This window comes from Desmodus rotundus, chromosome 1, assembly GCF_022682495.2.
Source record: "Desmodus rotundus isolate HL8 chromosome 1, HLdesRot8A.1, whole genome shotgun sequence".
NCBI lineage: Eukaryota > Metazoa > Chordata > Mammalia > Chiroptera > Phyllostomidae > Desmodus > Desmodus rotundus.
In genome coordinates this window covers 14,864,000-14,881,699 of record NC_071387.1, presented here as the reverse complement: position 1 = coordinate 14,881,699, position 17,700 = coordinate 14,864,000, and the positions used below count along the sequence as shown (strand labels likewise).

The window sequence follows — 17,700 nt, the reverse complement described above, 5'->3', positions numbered from 1 at the left end:
AAGTGTGTGCCCCCCCAAAAAGTTGAAATCTTAACCCCCAGTATATCAGAATGTACCTTGATTTGGAAATAGGGTCATTGTAGATGTAATTAGTTAGATGAAGTCATACTGGAGTTTTAATTAGGAAAGACAAAGGTCATACTTAATCTAATAAGACTGGTGTCCTCATAAGAAGAACAGACACACGCATACACAGAGGGATAAGGTGACCACATGAAGACAGGGGCCCAACTTGGAATTATGCTACTACAAGCCAAGGAATGCCTGGGGCCAGCAGAAGCTAAAAGAGGCAAGGAAGCACCCTCCCTGAGAGATTTCAGAGAAAGCAGGGCCACATTCAGTCCTTGATTTCAGACTTCTAGCCTCCAAACCTATGACAGAGTTCATTTCTCATATTTTAAGCCACCAGTTTGTGATACTTTCTTATGACAGTCCTAAGTAACTGACTCAGGTGGTTTAAATGTTAAATGAAAAGCCATTACATTAAAATCCTGGCTAGAGAGAGTACAGGCACACCTCATTCTGCGGTGCTTCACTTGGTGCTTTGCAGGTACTGCGTTCCTCTGCAAATTAAAGGTTCGCTGCAACCCTGACCTGAAGCAAGCCTATTGGTACCATTTTTCCAAAAGCATTTGCTTACTGCTTGTCTCCATGTCACATTTTGGTAATTCTTGCACTATGTCAAACATTTAACTTTTATTTGTTGTGATGATCTGTGATCAGTGATCTTTGATGTTACTATTGTAATAATGACTCACTGAAGACTTAGACGACAGCATTTTTAGCAATGAAGTATTTTTTAATGAAGGTATACACGTATTTTTAGACATGATGCTGTTGTACCCTTAATAGACTAGTTGGAAAACCAAAAAATGCCCATGGCTGGCTTTGTTGCGGTACTCGCTCTAGTGCAGAGTTCTGCAACTGGGCCCACAGTACCTCTGAGGTGTGCTTGTATTTCAAGTACTCCACGAAGAACGTTTTTAAAACGTTTCTGTGTATGAGGAATGCTAATATTGTACCAAGGTATGCAAAGTCACACAATTAAAATGAGTGCATCTTCCTAGGGTGTTTATTTCACCGTGCGATTTTTGCAGTCAGCGTCGTAATTAAGTGGTAAGTAATTTGAATATTAAAAAAGAAAGATAGTCAAACACAGTATTCTTTACAAGAAAAGAAAGAGCCGTCGGAAAGACCTGTCATTCTTGTTATTATTGTGTACAGGCATGCTCGAACTGCATCCCTGGACTATCAGGAGAACCATTAGCTCCTCTCTGTGATGGGGGTAACATCAGTATAAAAATATCACCAGTCCTGGCCTGAGACTTTGGGCTGGTAACTGTGTTTTCAGCAAACAGGGTACAAACTCCCTACCTGGTCTGAGGAGAGGGTACAAGTGAGGTCTCAAGGCCGGGGAGAAAATATTTGACAGCAGCTCTCCCATCTCCCCCACCTGACACGGGGGCTGGTAGAAGTACCCCAGGCCCCTGTCTAGAGTGACTCCTTGCCATTCTGGTGACACAGGCCACACTGAGTCTCCAACATGGCAGAAACCCACGGCAGAGGACAGTGCCGGCTGTTCTCTGGTGATGCTGCTCACAACAGCTCACCTGAGTGCCTTTGCCTTGGCAGGACCACACTCTAAGGTCATAATGCCAGCTATGATTTGACCCGTATTCCTTGACTTCCTAAGCAGTGTCATCTCTTCTCTCTTTTGAGTCTTACCAGCAAACCTTACTCCCAAAAAAGGAGAGCTGATGTTGAAAAATGCAGGCAGTCTTTAGGTGGTGGTTCAGAGCAGGCCATGGGCCTGACTGGCCTGGGTTTGTACCCCAGCCCTATACATCCCAGGGGCAACTGCAAGTAAGCTAGTCAATCTTGCTGAACCTCAGTGGCCTTTTTGTAAGATGGAGCTATGGATATCTATTTAAATCATTTGTTAAGGGGATTAATTCTGACTTGTGACAATATCTGTGAGGTACCTGGTATCTTGCTGGTATACAAAAATGGTTGCCTCTTACCTAACTGATCCCACTGGGCTGTTCTGCAGCTAGAATAAGTCTAGGTCAGACAGGGAATGTGATTTGCCTAAGGTCACATTTCTGAGTCTGACTCACTCAGCAACTCTGGGTACTGTGTTCATAGATATGACAACAAATGTGTGTTGCCCTTCAGGGATTTCACAACCCACTGGTGAAGATCGCAAGGAAGTGGAGAATTAAAACCCAACCAGGTGAGTGCTTTGTGAGAAATCACCAAATTACAAGTCCTGGTACTTGCTGAGCATGCAGTGAGCACCTTGGAGTTCCCAGGAGCCCAGAAAAGTAGAATAAGCAAGCTGCCCCAGCTCTCCTAGCCCTGCAAGGTTCTGTCTGCACCCGCTCTCTATGCTAATTTCAACCTGCCCTCGGGCCTTTTAGTCCCTGACTGAGCTCCCTCTTCAGGCCACTCCTGGCCTGTCTGGTCAAACCCTGGCTGGCCCTGGGTTTTGCAAGCCTATTCTTGAAGACTCAGATGGGCCCAGAGCTCTATGCCAACCCAGGGACACAGAGCCCCTAGGCCTGCTCAAAGGGAATCATGAAATGTGCCAACCAAGCCTCTCAATGCCCCCTACTATCTGAAATTCTGGGAGCTGGGGCTTCTGGGACCAGCAGCTCAGAGACTGTAAGAGCTAATTATAATACATATGTTTACCATTAATTAAATATATGTATTTATCATTAATTAAATGCAAACCACTATATATTAAGAACTTTAGTCCTTATAGCAAACTTCATTTCCATTTAGACATAGAAAAATTGGCAGAGAGATTAAACAAGGTTAAGAGGGTGGATTCTCAGGTAGAACTGGCTTCCACTCTGGGCTTTATACTTATGAACATGTGGCTTTGTTGTTTAATCACCTGGGCATCAGTTGCTGATCTTATAGGGTATTTACGAGGATTAAGTGAGCCACGCATGTAGAGAGCAGCTATGTTACTGTTTTTGTCTGTTGTTTTGTCACTGTGCAAGGTCCTACACCTAGATAGCATTTCAAATCCAGCCCATTCTACGTCAAACCCTTTCCTGCTCCTAAACTATATGGCCACCAATAGAAACCAGTGACTGGCTCCAAACTAAGGTGCCGCGGGTCCTCCCTAGCCAATGGGCCAGACCACCTCCCACTTGGGAAGACCCTACCTTTTCCCTACTACCCCAAAGTGAGACCTGGGTTTGGGTTCCTGGGTAGCTTCAATCTGCAGGGACAGGAACTACAGGGTGTGTTCCCATAACCACTTCTACTGAGGGTGCCTCCCGAGTGAGTAGGCAAAACAACTCCTTCCAAAAAACAATTTGTTCATCAGATAAACTTGTCTTTAGGTTTCAGCATATCACTGGGAGAATTAGGGGCCCAGAAGCACTGCCTTTCTAAGCGAGCCCAGGTTCCATCCTTGCCCAGGGTGTAAGTAGTATTTTTCCCTCGGCCCATTTCTCAGGATGGAAAACTGAGGTTCAGAAAGGCCATCCTGAGAGGTGCCATGACTTTGCTGAGGACCACTCCTGGAAGCATGGTTTAGCAAAGGGGTTAAGACACAAATTGGAGTAGGTTTAATTCCCAACTCTCTGAGCGAACTTAGGCAGTCCCCTTTCCCCTCAGTTTCGTTATCTCTACAATGGAGACAGAAAGCTCAATTATGTGTTGCTAAGGGCCACAGCTCTCAGCTGATGGCTTGCCCCTACCTGGTCGCTGGGGCCCAGAGTACTCAGGTCTTACGGACTACAAGCCCCAGAATGCCTCAGGAAACGTGGTCCAGTGATAGACAGCTGGCTCTGCAAATTGGCGCCTGCCAAGGGAGTTGCTGCTGCGCGTGCGCACACGGCAGTGGGTGGGTGGGCTGGAGGCAGTTGACGCGTTGGAGCCGCTGGCGGTCAGGTAGGGGGCGGGAAGGAGGGTCTGGGCACCAGGCACCACCGCTGGAGTCACGGGCCACGGGTGAGCGGCAGGGTGTGGAGGCTGTGCAGCGGCCGACTCACGCATGAATGGCAGGGTATGGGGATCGGATCTGAGATGCAGGACCAGGGTGGGGGTGGGGCTCTGAGGGACTCCATGGGACCGAGGAGCTCGGAGGACGTGCTTTTCTGGGCGGGGAGCAGGTGGCTCTGAGAAGCTTTGCGGTGCAGCATGTTGGGAGGTATGCGGTAATATGGGGGCCCCAAGGAGAGACGCGGTGCAGCATCTGGGAGATGGGAGAGGATATGCAGGCCTTTGAGGGGTCAGGGTGCAGGATTTTGGAAATATGAAAGAAATCTGGGAGTTCTGATGACATTTGGGGTGCAGAATCTAAGGAGATTTGAGGGTTTCTGGGGCTGCAAGATCTGAGATCAGAGGGAGCAGGGTTAGAGACTATCCTAATTGATAAGGAGGAAGCATTTCCTAGCTGAGATCTGGGGAAAACTGAGGGGGACGAGTTCTTGGAGACATCAGTGGGAAGGAGCGCCTTATTTGCAAGAAGGGAGCTGGTGAAGGGTGGACGACAGCACATGATATTGGTGGGGGTGGGTGCAGAGGCACAAGGCACAAGGTTTGAGGGTGGCACGGTGCCTGATGGAACTGGAGGATCAGACTGAGGGAGGGCAGAAATCTGAGGTGTGGGATTGGGGTGTTAAACTGGAATGCAGGGTTGAAGGCTGCACAGATTTGAAAACAGATTAAGGAATCTGTGTCGGGGATTTGGAGCACGGGAGTGAAGAATTGATGAGGGTTGCGATATGGAGCCCTGAAGACTTGAGCTCTGTACTGTAAGAGGGTTGGCAACCGGATTTGGGGTGGATTGAATGGAGGGGTGAGGGATGTCATAACTGGGCTATAGAGTTAAAGTACTCTGAATAGGTGTGTGAGTTGGTGTTATGGGCTGCTAACAAAATTCAAGTCTGCAGGGGAAACAAAGAGGGTTCTGGGGCCTCCAGGACCTAGAAGTGATGTATGAAACCATGAGTGTGTGAAGCGTTCAGGGGGTTCAGCAACAGATTCTAAATCCTGAAGGAGCCTGACTTTCTCTGTGAGAGGTTGAATCTTCCTCACTCATTAATCAAAGATCCCTTTTCAGATCCCTGGGAAGCCAGGGCTGCTGAAACTGGTAGGATTGAGGGGAGAAGAGAGTGGTCAAAGGGGGGGATGAAGCAGGAAAACTATTCAAGGTCATCTACCTAAGCTTCGTTTGCCTGTCCCTCCAAGCGGAGATAGCAGATGGCATGTAAGACCTCCAGGGAGTGAGTGGAACATGATCTCAGGCCTTATTTTCCTCATCAGTTAAGTAAGTAGGTTGAATTAATCCTATATAAGGTCCATTGCAGCTCAAAGAGGCAGCGGCTCTGGGAATGAAGTGTTTGGGCCGGGAGAGAGGCAAGGGGAGCTCGTATGTATGGGGCATGTGGTCCTGTGCCAAGTTCCGAAGCAGTGGTTCCAAGTCAGGGCGATATTGTCTCCCCAGGGGCATTTGGCAACCTGGAGACGTTTTTGGTTGTCACAGCTGGGGTGTGGCGTACTACTGGCCTCTGGTGTGTAGACACCAGGGATGCGGTTAAACATCCTTCAGCACACTGCACAGCCCCGCAATAAAGAGTGATCTGTCCCAATGTCAACAGTGCCAAAGTTGAGGAGCCCTGCTGTAGACTGGGGTGCCATGGACTCAGATCCTAGCTCTTTCGCTTCCTGACTTGGTTGGTGATCTCAATCCTGATTGGTTTTCATAATGGCCTACTAAGTAGGCTCTACTATTTCCAGTGTTACACAGACGGAAACTGAGACATAGGAAGTGACTTGTCTCGGGCTCCATAGCTAGGATGGCAGGGCTGGGCTCCTGCTCTGATCTCTGAAATGCTGTGCATTCCTTCTTTCCTTGCTTTGTCCTTGCTGGACCTGCTTAGTCTTATTATCTGAGCTGCTACCCCTCTCATGAAAGGATTTCCCAGTGAGTATTGCTGAATATCACATAATCTATCTGATTAGGTAGGGAGTAGCCCTGAACTTTGCTCTTGATTTGCTCTTAGACCAGGGCCAGTGGGTAGATGAGGGAAGGAGCTTTAGGTTAGCAGACTGGATGAAGTGTGAGAGACTAGAAGGTGAGGTGTAGACGTCTTTGGCCTGAAAAAAATACCACTTAGCATGGACTGAGGCTGAAGACGGTCATAATGATTGTCCTGAATGATCTCTTTCATCTTTTAGGCTTCTTTGCCCTGGGACAGAATAACAGCATTTGTTGTTTCAGCTCCAGGACTAGCTAGAGCATTGCTGAAGCCGGTTCAGAAACATTGTAGAACTGGATGGGAAGGCAAGAGACTTAGCTGGAATGATCACACGCACCCTTAGAATTAGCCGGAATATTTACACACACCCTGAAGGACAATATGTAATGGAAGTTGAATCAGCCCGGGAATCAGAGGCTTGAGGTCCAAAACCCTTCCTCCGCTGCTAATCGATCTTGGGCTAGTGTTTGCCCTTATCAGCCGTGATCTCGCATGCTTATTATATGCATGGTCTCTGTTAACCCGGTCAGTTACCCGGCCAATAATCCAGGTGTTATTCCCCGTTTCACAGATGAGAAAAGTGTTAGGTGAAATGATTCACCAAGGCCAAATAGTGAATGGCAAAGCAGGGAGGCACGCCTGGTTCTGTCTGACTCCTACGTTATATTTCACTCGCTTTGTTATAATGGGCTTTTCCAACACTACAGAACCCACACGTTTATGTCTGGTGAGCAGCTGGTAGTCAGAGGTTTATAAGGCCCTCGAGTGGACCACTGGCCGTGCACACTGGTGTGCCGCCTCTGGTCACACAATCGGATTTCAAAACCGTTCCCAGGCGCAGTTTACCCGCCTCTCAGCCACACTGCCCAGAGCCTAATCAGCTCAGGAGCTGTGACATCTTTTGAGATGATGTGGGTTTATGCCTGGGAGTGGACATACTTGGATTTGAACTTCAGTTCTACTGTTTACCAGCTTTGAGACCTTGAGCAGATTGCTTTTCTCCGAGCCGTGGTTTCCTTATTTATAAGGACGAATAACACCTACTTCAAATAGTTATTATGAAAATAAGAGATATGTGTAAAAGGCACCTGGCATTCAGGAGATGGTCATTTTACGAGAGGGAGCAATTATGAGAGGAAGGAAGGGGGAATGCTGGAACGGAGCTGAGTGTTGCTTCCCAAATTTCAGTGACTCTGAGTAGCCCCGCACCAGGCTCCCCAAGCTCTCATCCCCTCTTGGACCTTTCCCAGGATCTTCCTGAACCGTTCATCAACATTTCAGGATTCAATTAATGTGTGTTATATGCAGAGAAAGGAGGTGACAGAAAGTCGAGTGGGTCAAGATGAGCTGGGGGTCGCCTGAGAAAAGACCATTGCTTTTTCCCTTGTCCTATAGTCTGTGAGTCACATTGGCAGCGCTGGTAATTACCCAAATATGTGTGGAAGATGCAAGGGAACCTTTGTAGGTTCGTCCGTTTTAGAGGAAAAGTCAGAGAACAAACAAGCATTTTTCTAACAAACTATTATTGATTTAACCTGTCTTTGATGTATTTTAGCTAGAGCTTCCTTTCCCACAAGCATTTCCTTCTGGGTTTTGTGTGTCCCAGACTGATACAGCTTTGAGATCAATCCTGTGTTTCCCTACTTGTTGAGTTTATCCTCGCTGTTTGCAAGGTGCCCTAAACAAACTTCAGAATCCTCTTCTACACAGGACAGGGTGTCAGGTGGGGTCCTCACTGACTTCCTTCACATCAGTCCTGCTCGCCACTCCCAGAGAGTGACCACTGGTGTCCTGAGATGGTTCTGCACTTGATTAGCATTCCGTTCAAATGCAGGAGGAATAAATGCACTTTCGGAAGCTCTCATGAGAGGAAATATGATAAATAAGCCTTACAAAAAACCCAGTCAAACCAGGGCAGTGTACCTGTCTTCTAGTTTTTAGATGAGGACCTCTGACCAGGTCTGTTTCTGGTCAGAATTGTATCACCAGTGTTTTCATGGGGTTTAACTCATACTGGGTACTCAGTAAAGATGTATTTCATTGCCAAAATTCTCCAGTTTTGCTCATAGCTTAAACCCTGCAAGGGGCTGATAGTATAGGGAATAGAGACATCTACAAAACTGCCCCGTGGTGGGAATGCAAGCATGGGATGGAAATTTGAAACCTTAGCTCATCTCTAATCCTTTTATTCTGAGATCAGGTGAAACAATCTCCAAGGAAGGCTCAGAATGTTTATTTTTTGGGATGTGTGTTTCTGACATCCTGGGTATGGTCTAGCTGTTGGAAAGTGCCTATTCGTTTCTTCTCATTGACTGCGTGGTGGCCGCTGCTGCTGCTACTAAAAAGCTGTCATTTACTGAACAATTAATATTATGCCTTGCTTGGTATTGCACTGAGCACTTTATAGATATAACCTCATTTAATTTTTACACGGCCCTTGTGATGAAAATACTATTTTGAAGCCCTTTTTTCTTAGGTAAGCTGAGAACTAGAGAAGTTAGGTAACCTGCCCAGGGCTCCATGGTCAGCTGGGATTCCACCCTAGAAAGCCTGATTCCTAAGCCCACTGTTCCCAGTTCTGCCATATGATTAATGAGGCCTTGATTTCTCTCCCCTGTTCTCAGTTTACTCGTCTCTATTACTCTTTGAGAGCACTACTAATTATAGCATTCAGAATTTAGTCTCTGTAAGAACGAGCTGCACCAGCTCATTTTCTAAGCAAGAGAAGTTTCGGGTTTATTTCCCCGAAAGTGTCTAGCATGGCTATTTGGGGTCCTCAACCAGATTCCTTCCAAGCTTAATCTTTCTATGGCCACGAGAGGAAGGAGTCTTCATCCTTTCCCAGTGCAGTTTGCACACTGAATGTCCTGTTATACCAGTACTAGCTATTACTAGTTAATCCTGCTCCTGGTTGCTATGTATCATAATTTTAGTAACAGTCTTTCATTGCATCCCTACCAGTTTCCAGGCTAAGCACTTTTGTGTGCATTATCCCTAACTTTTTTATAAAATTAGAAAACGCGTTTAGTGGAGTTGAATAACTCGTCTACTGTCCCATAACTTGTAGATGACAGTGCTGATTTGATCCCTGGCCTGTCTGCTACTCTGGCTATTTATGTCACGGGCTGGGCAAAGCCTGATGGTGCCAGAAGTGGCTAGATCAGGCTAAGCTTTGACTGTAACATTTTCCTGACTCAGGGCAGCTGTAGCAAGCACAGCTTAAGGGGAGGATTCTCATCTGGAGCTGAAGAGCTGGGCTCGCATCATCTGCGATGTGCAGTGCCGGCCGTGAGGTCCAAGGAGGGGGGTAAACAGAGGTGAGATGGAGTCAGGAGCTAACAGTCCGTAGCGAAGAGGAAACGTTCGAAGTTTCATGAAGGCAGCCCGTATTACAAATGACATGTTGGGGGTTCATTTTGATGGGTTTTAGATTTTATCGCTGGCAGCAAATGGGTGGCTAACTTAAAGACCTGGGGTGGTAAGACGGGCTCTTTCACCTGTCTAATCTTTTCAGGGAAACTAAGTTCGAGTGGAGGTTTCCATCTGAATCATTCTCAGTATTAACCATAAAGACCAGATGTGCCCTTCTGGAGGAGGGGAGCTATATCTGTCTCTCACCTCGCTTCAGTACGGCTAGGACCCTGTACCCCCAAGTTAGAGAAATGGGAGGCATGGATCAGACTGCTTTTAGGTCTGAGGGAGGCTGTCCCCACGCCTGGTGCTTTAGTGATGGGAACTCGTGTTTCCTTGGCTAAGCATGAAGGGTCTGGGGAAGGAATCCTTGACATTGTCTCTGCCGCAGCGCCCAGTGAAGGTGCGGACTGCTGAGACGACCCCAAGTGTGGATGTGGGCAGAGTAAGTTCATTTTTTTAAGTGGATAGCTTAGATTGGGAGGCAGGATGACTGAAGAAAATGATATGATATCCAACAACCTAGGGAAAGAATTTGTTGATATTTTTACAAGTTGGCAGAATTATTTAACTAGCTGATCTGTAGTGCCAGCTCTGGGAAGCACAGATGTCCCTGTGCTTTGTAAGGTAACTTGCTCTGCATCCAAAGACCAAATGTTGCCCTCGGCCTGTTGTCCCAGAAAATGGGACGACTGAAGCTGTTTTATTGATTTAGACTTGAGGTTTGCATGGATCCTGAGTTTAGGTTTCTGTCAGTTTTTCTGTACCATTGTCCCCAGACCCATGGCATTTCAGAATTCGGCATTCATAGTTTCCGATATGTACCTGAGACCTTACAGGTACATGATATGTGGTAATATGTTATTTTCTTGAGGCATGGATTTGAGTCGTAACTGGTTGCAAGGCTGCTGTGTGGGAGTCGGTCACTCAGCTTATGAATCACACAATAGCAGCTAACTCTCATAATATTGCTCCTTTTTCTTTGTGGAGAAAATTATGTGCTATAAGGCTGCATTTCCCAGAGTACAGTCTAGAGAACATTTGTTACGAAGTGCTATATGACAGTTAAAAAATACAGCTGGAAGTAGTGTCGGGTTAAGCAAAGTTAAAAGTGTCTGCTTGGCAGGGTTGCACCATGTTTGAGCTTTGTGACCTGGGGCCAGCTTTAGTTTGCTCATCTGTAAAATAGAATAATAGTACCTACTTCAGAGGGCCATTCTGAGGGTTAATGGGATTATGTGAAGCATTTATCATGGTATCTAGCACACAGTAGGTACTAGATGTATACTATTTCCTGTCCAGTAGAAGAGACGTAGGTTTCAGGGAGGTGGGATTGACGTTAGATAAATTGTGCATCTGTCGGATTGCAGTCCAAAGCTAACTGTAGGGGATTTTGTAACGTGTATCTCTGCGTTGACCCCCCTTCTGTATGCCTGGAAAAAGAGTTTATGACACTTGCAAAGCTTTCTTCAGCTTACTGCATTGTCCTTAAAACCAAGCGAACTTGCCCTTCACCTCCCCCTTCTCCATGATGGTTGGCCATCAGCACAGCACGAGACCGCACAGATGCGGCTGTAGGATTCGCATTTAAGAAGAGGTGAATTTACCTGTGTGCCTCACCTTGCCAAATCTAGTCATTCTAATTTGGCTATAAAGTGACAGTGACATAAGGCTGCAGAGCACGGAGATTCTGTGGTTCTGCTTCACGAGCATATGTGGCTTGAGGAGGGTGGGAGTATTCACAGCATGTACTGCGTGAAGCAGGGGGTGTTCCGAGCCTAAAATAAATTGTCTCGGTAAAGCACTACCATATTTAAAATCATCTAAGCTTCAGTCTATGGCTCTCATAGCTCCACCTCCCCACCCTAATCCACTCAGTTTATAAATCTCAGTGATTGTAGTTCTGGAATATTGCTCAAATGCATCTTCTCTCCCTTTCCACCACCTGCTTGCTACTTCCGGCTCCCCAGTACTTCCACCAGGCACTTTGCGATAGCTTCCGAACTAGTTTCTCAGCCCTTTCCCTGGCTTCACTTGAACTTTGCACATACCAGTTCCTTGCTCCAAAACATGCATTGCTTCACTATACCCATCAAAATCAAGTTCAAAGGGCTCATTTTGGCTATGAAGACTTTTTATAATCGTTCCCCAATTTCCAAACCAGTTAGTATAAACCCCCTCTATTCTCCCATAATTTTAACCTGAGGATGAGAGGGAAGAAAACAAATTTATTTAAGACCTTTTGGGTGCTGAGTCAAGTCTTAACCTTTTATATACTATCTACATTACCTCTCTTAATGCTTGACTTGCCTTGACCTTACAGGGGCAGATGGCTACATCGACCTTACAGGACAGATGAAGAAACAGACCCAGAACAGATGTGTGTTCTCTGTTCTCTTTCCAATTTACTGAAGTTCTGTCCTTTCCCGTGCTTTCTAACCTTTCTTAGAACTGTGCCCTTTGCCTGGAACTTCTTTCCCCCATCTCCACATCTCTGTGCAACCTCCCATGTCCCTGTCAGATGCCACCTCCCCTCAGAAAAATCCCCTGTCCCTTCCAATTGGAGTGAATTCCTCTGAGCCTCCATCAGACTTAGTTTACACGTCATTTTTTATACCGCTTTCTGCCCTGAATGTTATCACCTATATTCTTGTCTCCTTTCCTGAAGTTTGAGCATCTGAAGGACAAAACTTGTCTTCTGAAAACCTTAGTGTCTAGTACAGTGCATGGTCCCTAGTCTTAGATGGTTGGAAAACTGAGTAGCTAGGAGGCTAGATGAATGAAACTACATGCTTTCTTCTGATCGAATGTTTTTGCTAATCATAATACTTTCCTCTTTCTCTGGGTGATTCCCAGGTCCCCAAATATGACACGACAAACTCTATGTAACACACACAAAAGGCTTCCCTGCTTTTGCTCACACAGTTTTCTTTGCTTAAGATGCTTTTGTGTCCCGTGGCCTTGTGCATTTCATGACATCTCCCAGGAGTGTCACTGTTTCAGGACAGCCTCCCCCTACCTCCTGCAGGCTGAGTCCATCACTCCACCCACTGTGCCTGGTGGAAATGTGTGTGTAATCCTTCTCTGTACATCATTTCTCTATGCTTTTGCTCCTAAGAGAAATCATGAGTTGTAGACAAAATATAAAAATGATCATCAACTTTTATCAAGATACTACTTGTCAGGTGCGATACTAAGTACGCCATATTCATTGTGTTCTTTAACCCTTCCAGAAACTGTGTAAAGTAGGCAGCATTATTGTTCTGTTTTATAGATGGGTGATGGGGAAACTGAGCCTTGGGAAGCTTAGGTTACTTCCTTCAGGGCGCACAGCTGCGTAAGTACGAGACTCCAGAACCTGAATTTTATCACCATGGGATGCCTTGTCTGTTTTGTTTCCCTGTGTATCACCATCACCCAACACAGAGTAGACCTCGACAAATATTTGTTAAATAAGCGAATGACTGCCTGAGTGACAGTAGCTATTCTCTAACTGTTTCTTGAGCAAATTAATTCATATAGGCAGTGGAATAATGGCTTCTTTTTCTCCTTAGCAGCGTTCGACCTTCTGGAGCATGACTAGTGAGCTCTTCAGTTCTGGGCTGTGCTAGCAGGACCCCTCACAGGAAGAGCAATGGCCGCAGCAGCCGCTTCTCACCTGAACCTGGACGCCCTCCGGGAAGTGCTGGAATGCCCCATCTGCATGGAGTCCTTCACAGAGGAGCAGCTGCGGCCCAAGCTGCTGCACTGCGGCCATACCATCTGCCGCCAGTGCCTGGAGAAGCTGCTGGCTAGTAGCATCAATGGTGTCCGCTGTCCGTTTTGCAGCAAGATCACCCGCATCACCAGCCTGACCCAGCTGACGGACAACCTGACAGTGCTGAAGATCATTGACACGGCCGGGCTCAGTGAGGCCGTGGGGCTGCTCCTGTGCCGCTCCTGTGGGCGGCGGTTACCCCGGCAGTTCTGCCGGACCTGCGGCGTGGTGCTGTGTGAGCCCTGCCGGGAGGCAGACCACCAGCCTCCTGGCCACTGCACGCTCCCCGTGAAAGAGGCAGCTGAGGAGCGTCGCCGGGACTTTGCCGAGAAGTTGGCCCATCTGCGTGAACTTGTGGGGGAGCTGCAGCGGCGGAAGGTGGCCCTGGAAGCTGTGTCCAAGGACCTTCAGGCAAGATACAAAGCCGTCCTCCAGGAGTACGGGCACGAGGAGCGCAGGGTCCAGGAAGAGCTGGCCCGCTCTCGGAAGTTCTTCACAGGCTCTTTGGCTGAGGCTGAGAAATGCAACAGTCAGGCGGTGGAGGAGCAGAGCTACCTGCTCAACATTGCGGAGGTGCAGGCTGTGTCTCGCTGTGACTACTTCCTGGCCAAGATCAAGCAGGCAGATGTGGCACTGCTGGAGGAGACAGCTGACGAGGAGGAGCCAGAGCTCACTGCCAACCTTCCCCGAGAGCTTACCCTACAGGACGTGGAGCTCCTCAAAGTTGGCCATGTGGGCCCCCTCCAGATTGGGCAGGCTGTTAAGAAGCCCCGGACAGTCAACATGGAAGATTCCTGGGCCATGGAGGCTGCAGCCTCTGCAGCCCCCACCTCTGTTACATTTAGAGAGATGGACATGAGCCCTGAGGAAGTGGGTGCCAGCCCCAGGGCCTCACCTGCTAAGCAGCGGGGTTCCGAGACGGCCTCCAGTATCCAGCAGTGTCTCTTTGTCAGGAAGATGGGTGCCAAGGGCAGCACTCCAGGCATGTTCAACCTTCCCGTCAGTCTGTATGTGACCAGCCAAGGTGAGGTGCTGGTTGCTGACCGTGGCAACTACCGTATTCAAGTCTTTACCCGCAAAGGCTTTCTGAAGGAGATCCGCCGCAGCCCCAGTGGCATCGATAGCTTTGTGCTGAGCTTCCTGGGGGCTGATTTGCCCAATCTCACCCCTCTCTCAGTGGCCATGAATTGCCATGGGCTGATTGGTGTGACTGACAGCTATGACAACTCCTTCAAGGTATACACCTTGGATGGCCACTGTGTGGCATGTCACAGGAGCCAGCTGAGCAAACCCTGGGGCATCACAGCCCTTCCATCTGGCCAGTTCGTGGTGACTGATGTGGAAGGTGGAAAGCTCTGGTGCTTCACTGTTGACCGAGGAGCAGGGGTGGTCAAATACAGCTGCCTCTGCAGTGCTGTACGCCCCAAATTTGTCACCTGTGACGCCGAGGGCACCGTCTACTTCACCCAGGGCCTGGGCCTCAATTTGGAGAATCGACAGAATGAGCACCACCTGGAGGGTGGCTTCTCCATTGGCTCCGTGGGGCCTGATGGGCACCTGGGCCGCCAGATCAGCCACTTCTTCTCAGAGAATGAGGACTTCCGCTGCATCGCCGGCATGTGTGTGGATGCTCGTGGCGATCTCATCGTGGCTGATAGTAGTCGCAAAGAAATTCTCCACTTTCCTAAGGGTGGGGGCTTCAGCGTCCTTATTCGGGAGGGGCTTACCTGTCCAGTGGGCATTGCCCTCACTCCTAAGGGGCAGCTGCTGGTCTTAGACTGTTGGGATCACTGCATCAAGATTTACACCTACCACCTGAGAAGATATTCCACCCCTTAGGGGATGAGAAGTACAAGTTTCTTCTGTGCCCCAGCCAACCTCCCTTCCCTTATTCCTCGGTTGGCGGTAGTGCTGTGGAGAAGACCTGGCCTATGTGCTCGTTCCAGCTGCCTAGTCCTAGAATTTTAGAAGCTATTTTAGTTTAGTTTTTTTTTTATTTGCCTTATTTCCCACCCAAACTTAGAGCTTCATCAGATGCATTGCCTCAAACAGGACCCATGATGGGGTTAGCTGAAGTTTGATAAGAACTTAGGCACTTCCAAGGCCTTAGAAGGGAGCCTTTGCCCTGTAGTTGAAATTTGCCCTTGTACTGAATGCGCCCTTGTTGGTTTTCCTCCCTTTTGGATTTGAAGACCCTGGTCCACTGTTTCCCTCCTATTACAGTGCATTTCGTCCGTGACACTTTCCCCTCAACTCTGCTGCACTCAGCGTGCGTGCTCCGGCGGGGTCTGCTCCATCTTTCAGTGACACTGCAGACACCGTAGCCTTGTGGCATGGGGTCTCAGGTCCGGTCACCTTTACCAGTGTCCAAGCTCATTCACGTAGTGCCGCCAAGGTGTTTTCTGCCATCTCTGATTGGTCTCTAATTGCAGACGTGACAGAGAATGGATTGAACCTAGCTGGTTGGTGTTGAAGGCTTTAGTCTGGAAGGTGCTCGCCTTTTAAAGGAGCATAGGGGTTGCAGTTATGCCAAAGCATAGGCAGAAGGGCAGGAGCGATCAGAAATGCTAATGCAGTCACAGCAGACACCTGGATAGTCTCCAGAGCTCACCATTTTTCATCCTACCTCTCCGCCGACCTGTGCTGAGCGCTGTCTGTGGGACTGTGCCACACAGGCCGGCACCAGCAAAGTGGGGCGGGGGCCGCGTCTCGTCTCGGTGGTGAAACAAAACCGTTGGGTCCTTACTCTGTATTTTCCTCAAGTGAGTGTACAGTACTTTGTTTCTGGTTTCCCATTCCTCTCTCGAGCATTAAATAATTGATACCTGTTTCTTCATCTCCGGCGGTTGTCTTTTAATTAAATATGGGATTTGTGAGGTGAGGAGGTGGATATATTGTGCCATGCTGTTTCGCTTCCATGTCTGGCACCGCATTCTTTGAGAGCGCCAAGGACCTGCCCAGCCGTAAATTCAGCCCAAAGCACCATTATTTAAAGATCTGTCAGAGGGGAGGGGTGCTGGGGGCTGGATGAAAGAAGATGACGGGATTAAGCAAAAACCCATAAATATATCTGTACACACACACATACAGAGATATACGCGACACAGAGACACAGACAACAGTGCAGTGATAGCCAGAGGGGAGGGGTGGGTGTAGGGGAGGTGGGCGAAGGGGGAAGGCAGTGGGGATGGAAAAAGACTTTGCTGGGGTAATGATGCAGGATGCGGTGTGCAGTTGATGCTTTATTGAATCGTGCACTTGAAACCTATGTGGTTTTGTGAACACTGTCACCCTAAAATCAAACAAATAAATAAATGAAATGAAATGAGAGATGATCCAAATCTTATTCCCACACACATGTGGGAAGACCCAGCCCCCGAGGTCTGCAGTCCCGACACCCTGTTCTAAACTGAGCCCTCCGCCATCTGCTCTGTCCTTACATCACAGCTCAGAAAAGGAAGGCGCCTTATGCTTTTAAGACCAGGAGTGGGAGAGGGAATTTGTGACAACGTTCCTCAAGCTTTGGCGTTTACTAAGCAGCATCTCTTGCTCTTTAGGTACAGGGCTGATGGCAAGCCTGAGAGCTATTACCTTGCTTTCACGGAGACAATTTGCGAAGCTGAGCTACTCAAAATTGTATTTTGGGTGGTGGCTGTTGTTTTTGGCTTCCATTGTAACCACTGCCAAAGGATAGGAAAGGAGATAAAGTGACACTGAAGTAGTTTGTCTTGTGCTTTTCACCTGGAGAAGGGCCCGTGTTCTGATTATGAAATTGCATCCGATTTGAAAGACTGCATTCTTGAGAGGAACCGGATCCAATTAAAAGTGCATCACAAATGACTCCACTAGTTACCAGAGCCACTTCTTCTGTGCTGGCGGCTGACGGCAGATCTGTCTTGGCCTCTCAGTGGGGGCGCTTGCTGAGGCAATAACAGTGGCTGAGGCCTTCGGCACATGGTTGCAGCTAAGAAATGGGCTGACTTGATGTACACCAGGCCTGGGATCCTCTAGCTGCTGATGCTTTTGGAAAGAAGTGCTGTGGCTTGGCAGTCAGCCTGCAGGTCTGCCCGTCTCTGGACGGCACTGTGTCTGGGCTCTCAAGTAGGGCAGGCTTCTGCTGGCTCAGAATGGGAAGCCGTGTGCTCTGAATGTGCTTCCTCCTTAGATGTGAATATTTTAGGCTGTGCTTAGGACAGTCAACTTTAGGTGAAGTTGAGTTCTACCCTGTTGAGTAAATTGTAGAGTATAACCCCAAGAAACATTTGCTCATTACAGCAGTGCCCTTGTTCAAGTAAAGGCTTACATGAGGGTCTGTATGTAAAATAGATCGAAGAGCGGCTGCTCTGGCTGAGGCAGGTTTGTGGGCCTGGAGAACAGGCTTCAGCACCCCTCCCCTGACCTGTGTGCAACTCCTGTGAATCTGCATAACCTTTTCTGAGAACTACTGAGCTACAGTCCACTTATCTTCCAGTCCCATCTGATTAGCCATGGTCCTCCATGGCCAAGTCATTTAACCCTTCCTCTTCA

The 17,700-nt window shown here is 48.1% G+C and overlaps 2 protein-coding genes across 11 annotated transcripts in view; one reads left to right on the top strand and one right to left on the bottom strand.

Annotated features, from left to right (window-relative positions):
• Window positions 1-17,700, bottom strand: part of ASTN2 (astrotactin 2) — an 813,615-nt gene that overhangs the window by 195,579 nt on the left and 600,336 nt on the right. The window lies entirely within an intron of this gene.
• TRIM32 (tripartite motif containing 32) lies at window positions 3,865-15,997 on the top strand. 6 transcript variants are annotated; one of them, XM_045196823.2, is made up of 2 exons: window positions 3,865-3,912; window positions 12,974-15,997. In XM_045196823.2, exon 2 carries the CDS (start codon window positions 13,051-13,053, stop codon window positions 15,010-15,012), a length of 1,962 nt encoding a protein of 653 aa, XP_045052758.1. In that variant the 5' UTR covers window positions 3,865-3,912; window positions 12,974-13,050; the 3' UTR covers window positions 15,013-15,997. The 6 variants fall into 6 exon arrangements, with proteins under 6 accessions (XP_045052758.1, XP_045052757.1, XP_024418187.1 ...); XM_045196822.2 differs by having other exon boundaries at window positions 12,971-15,997; XM_024562419.4 differs by having other exon boundaries at window positions 3,878-3,972.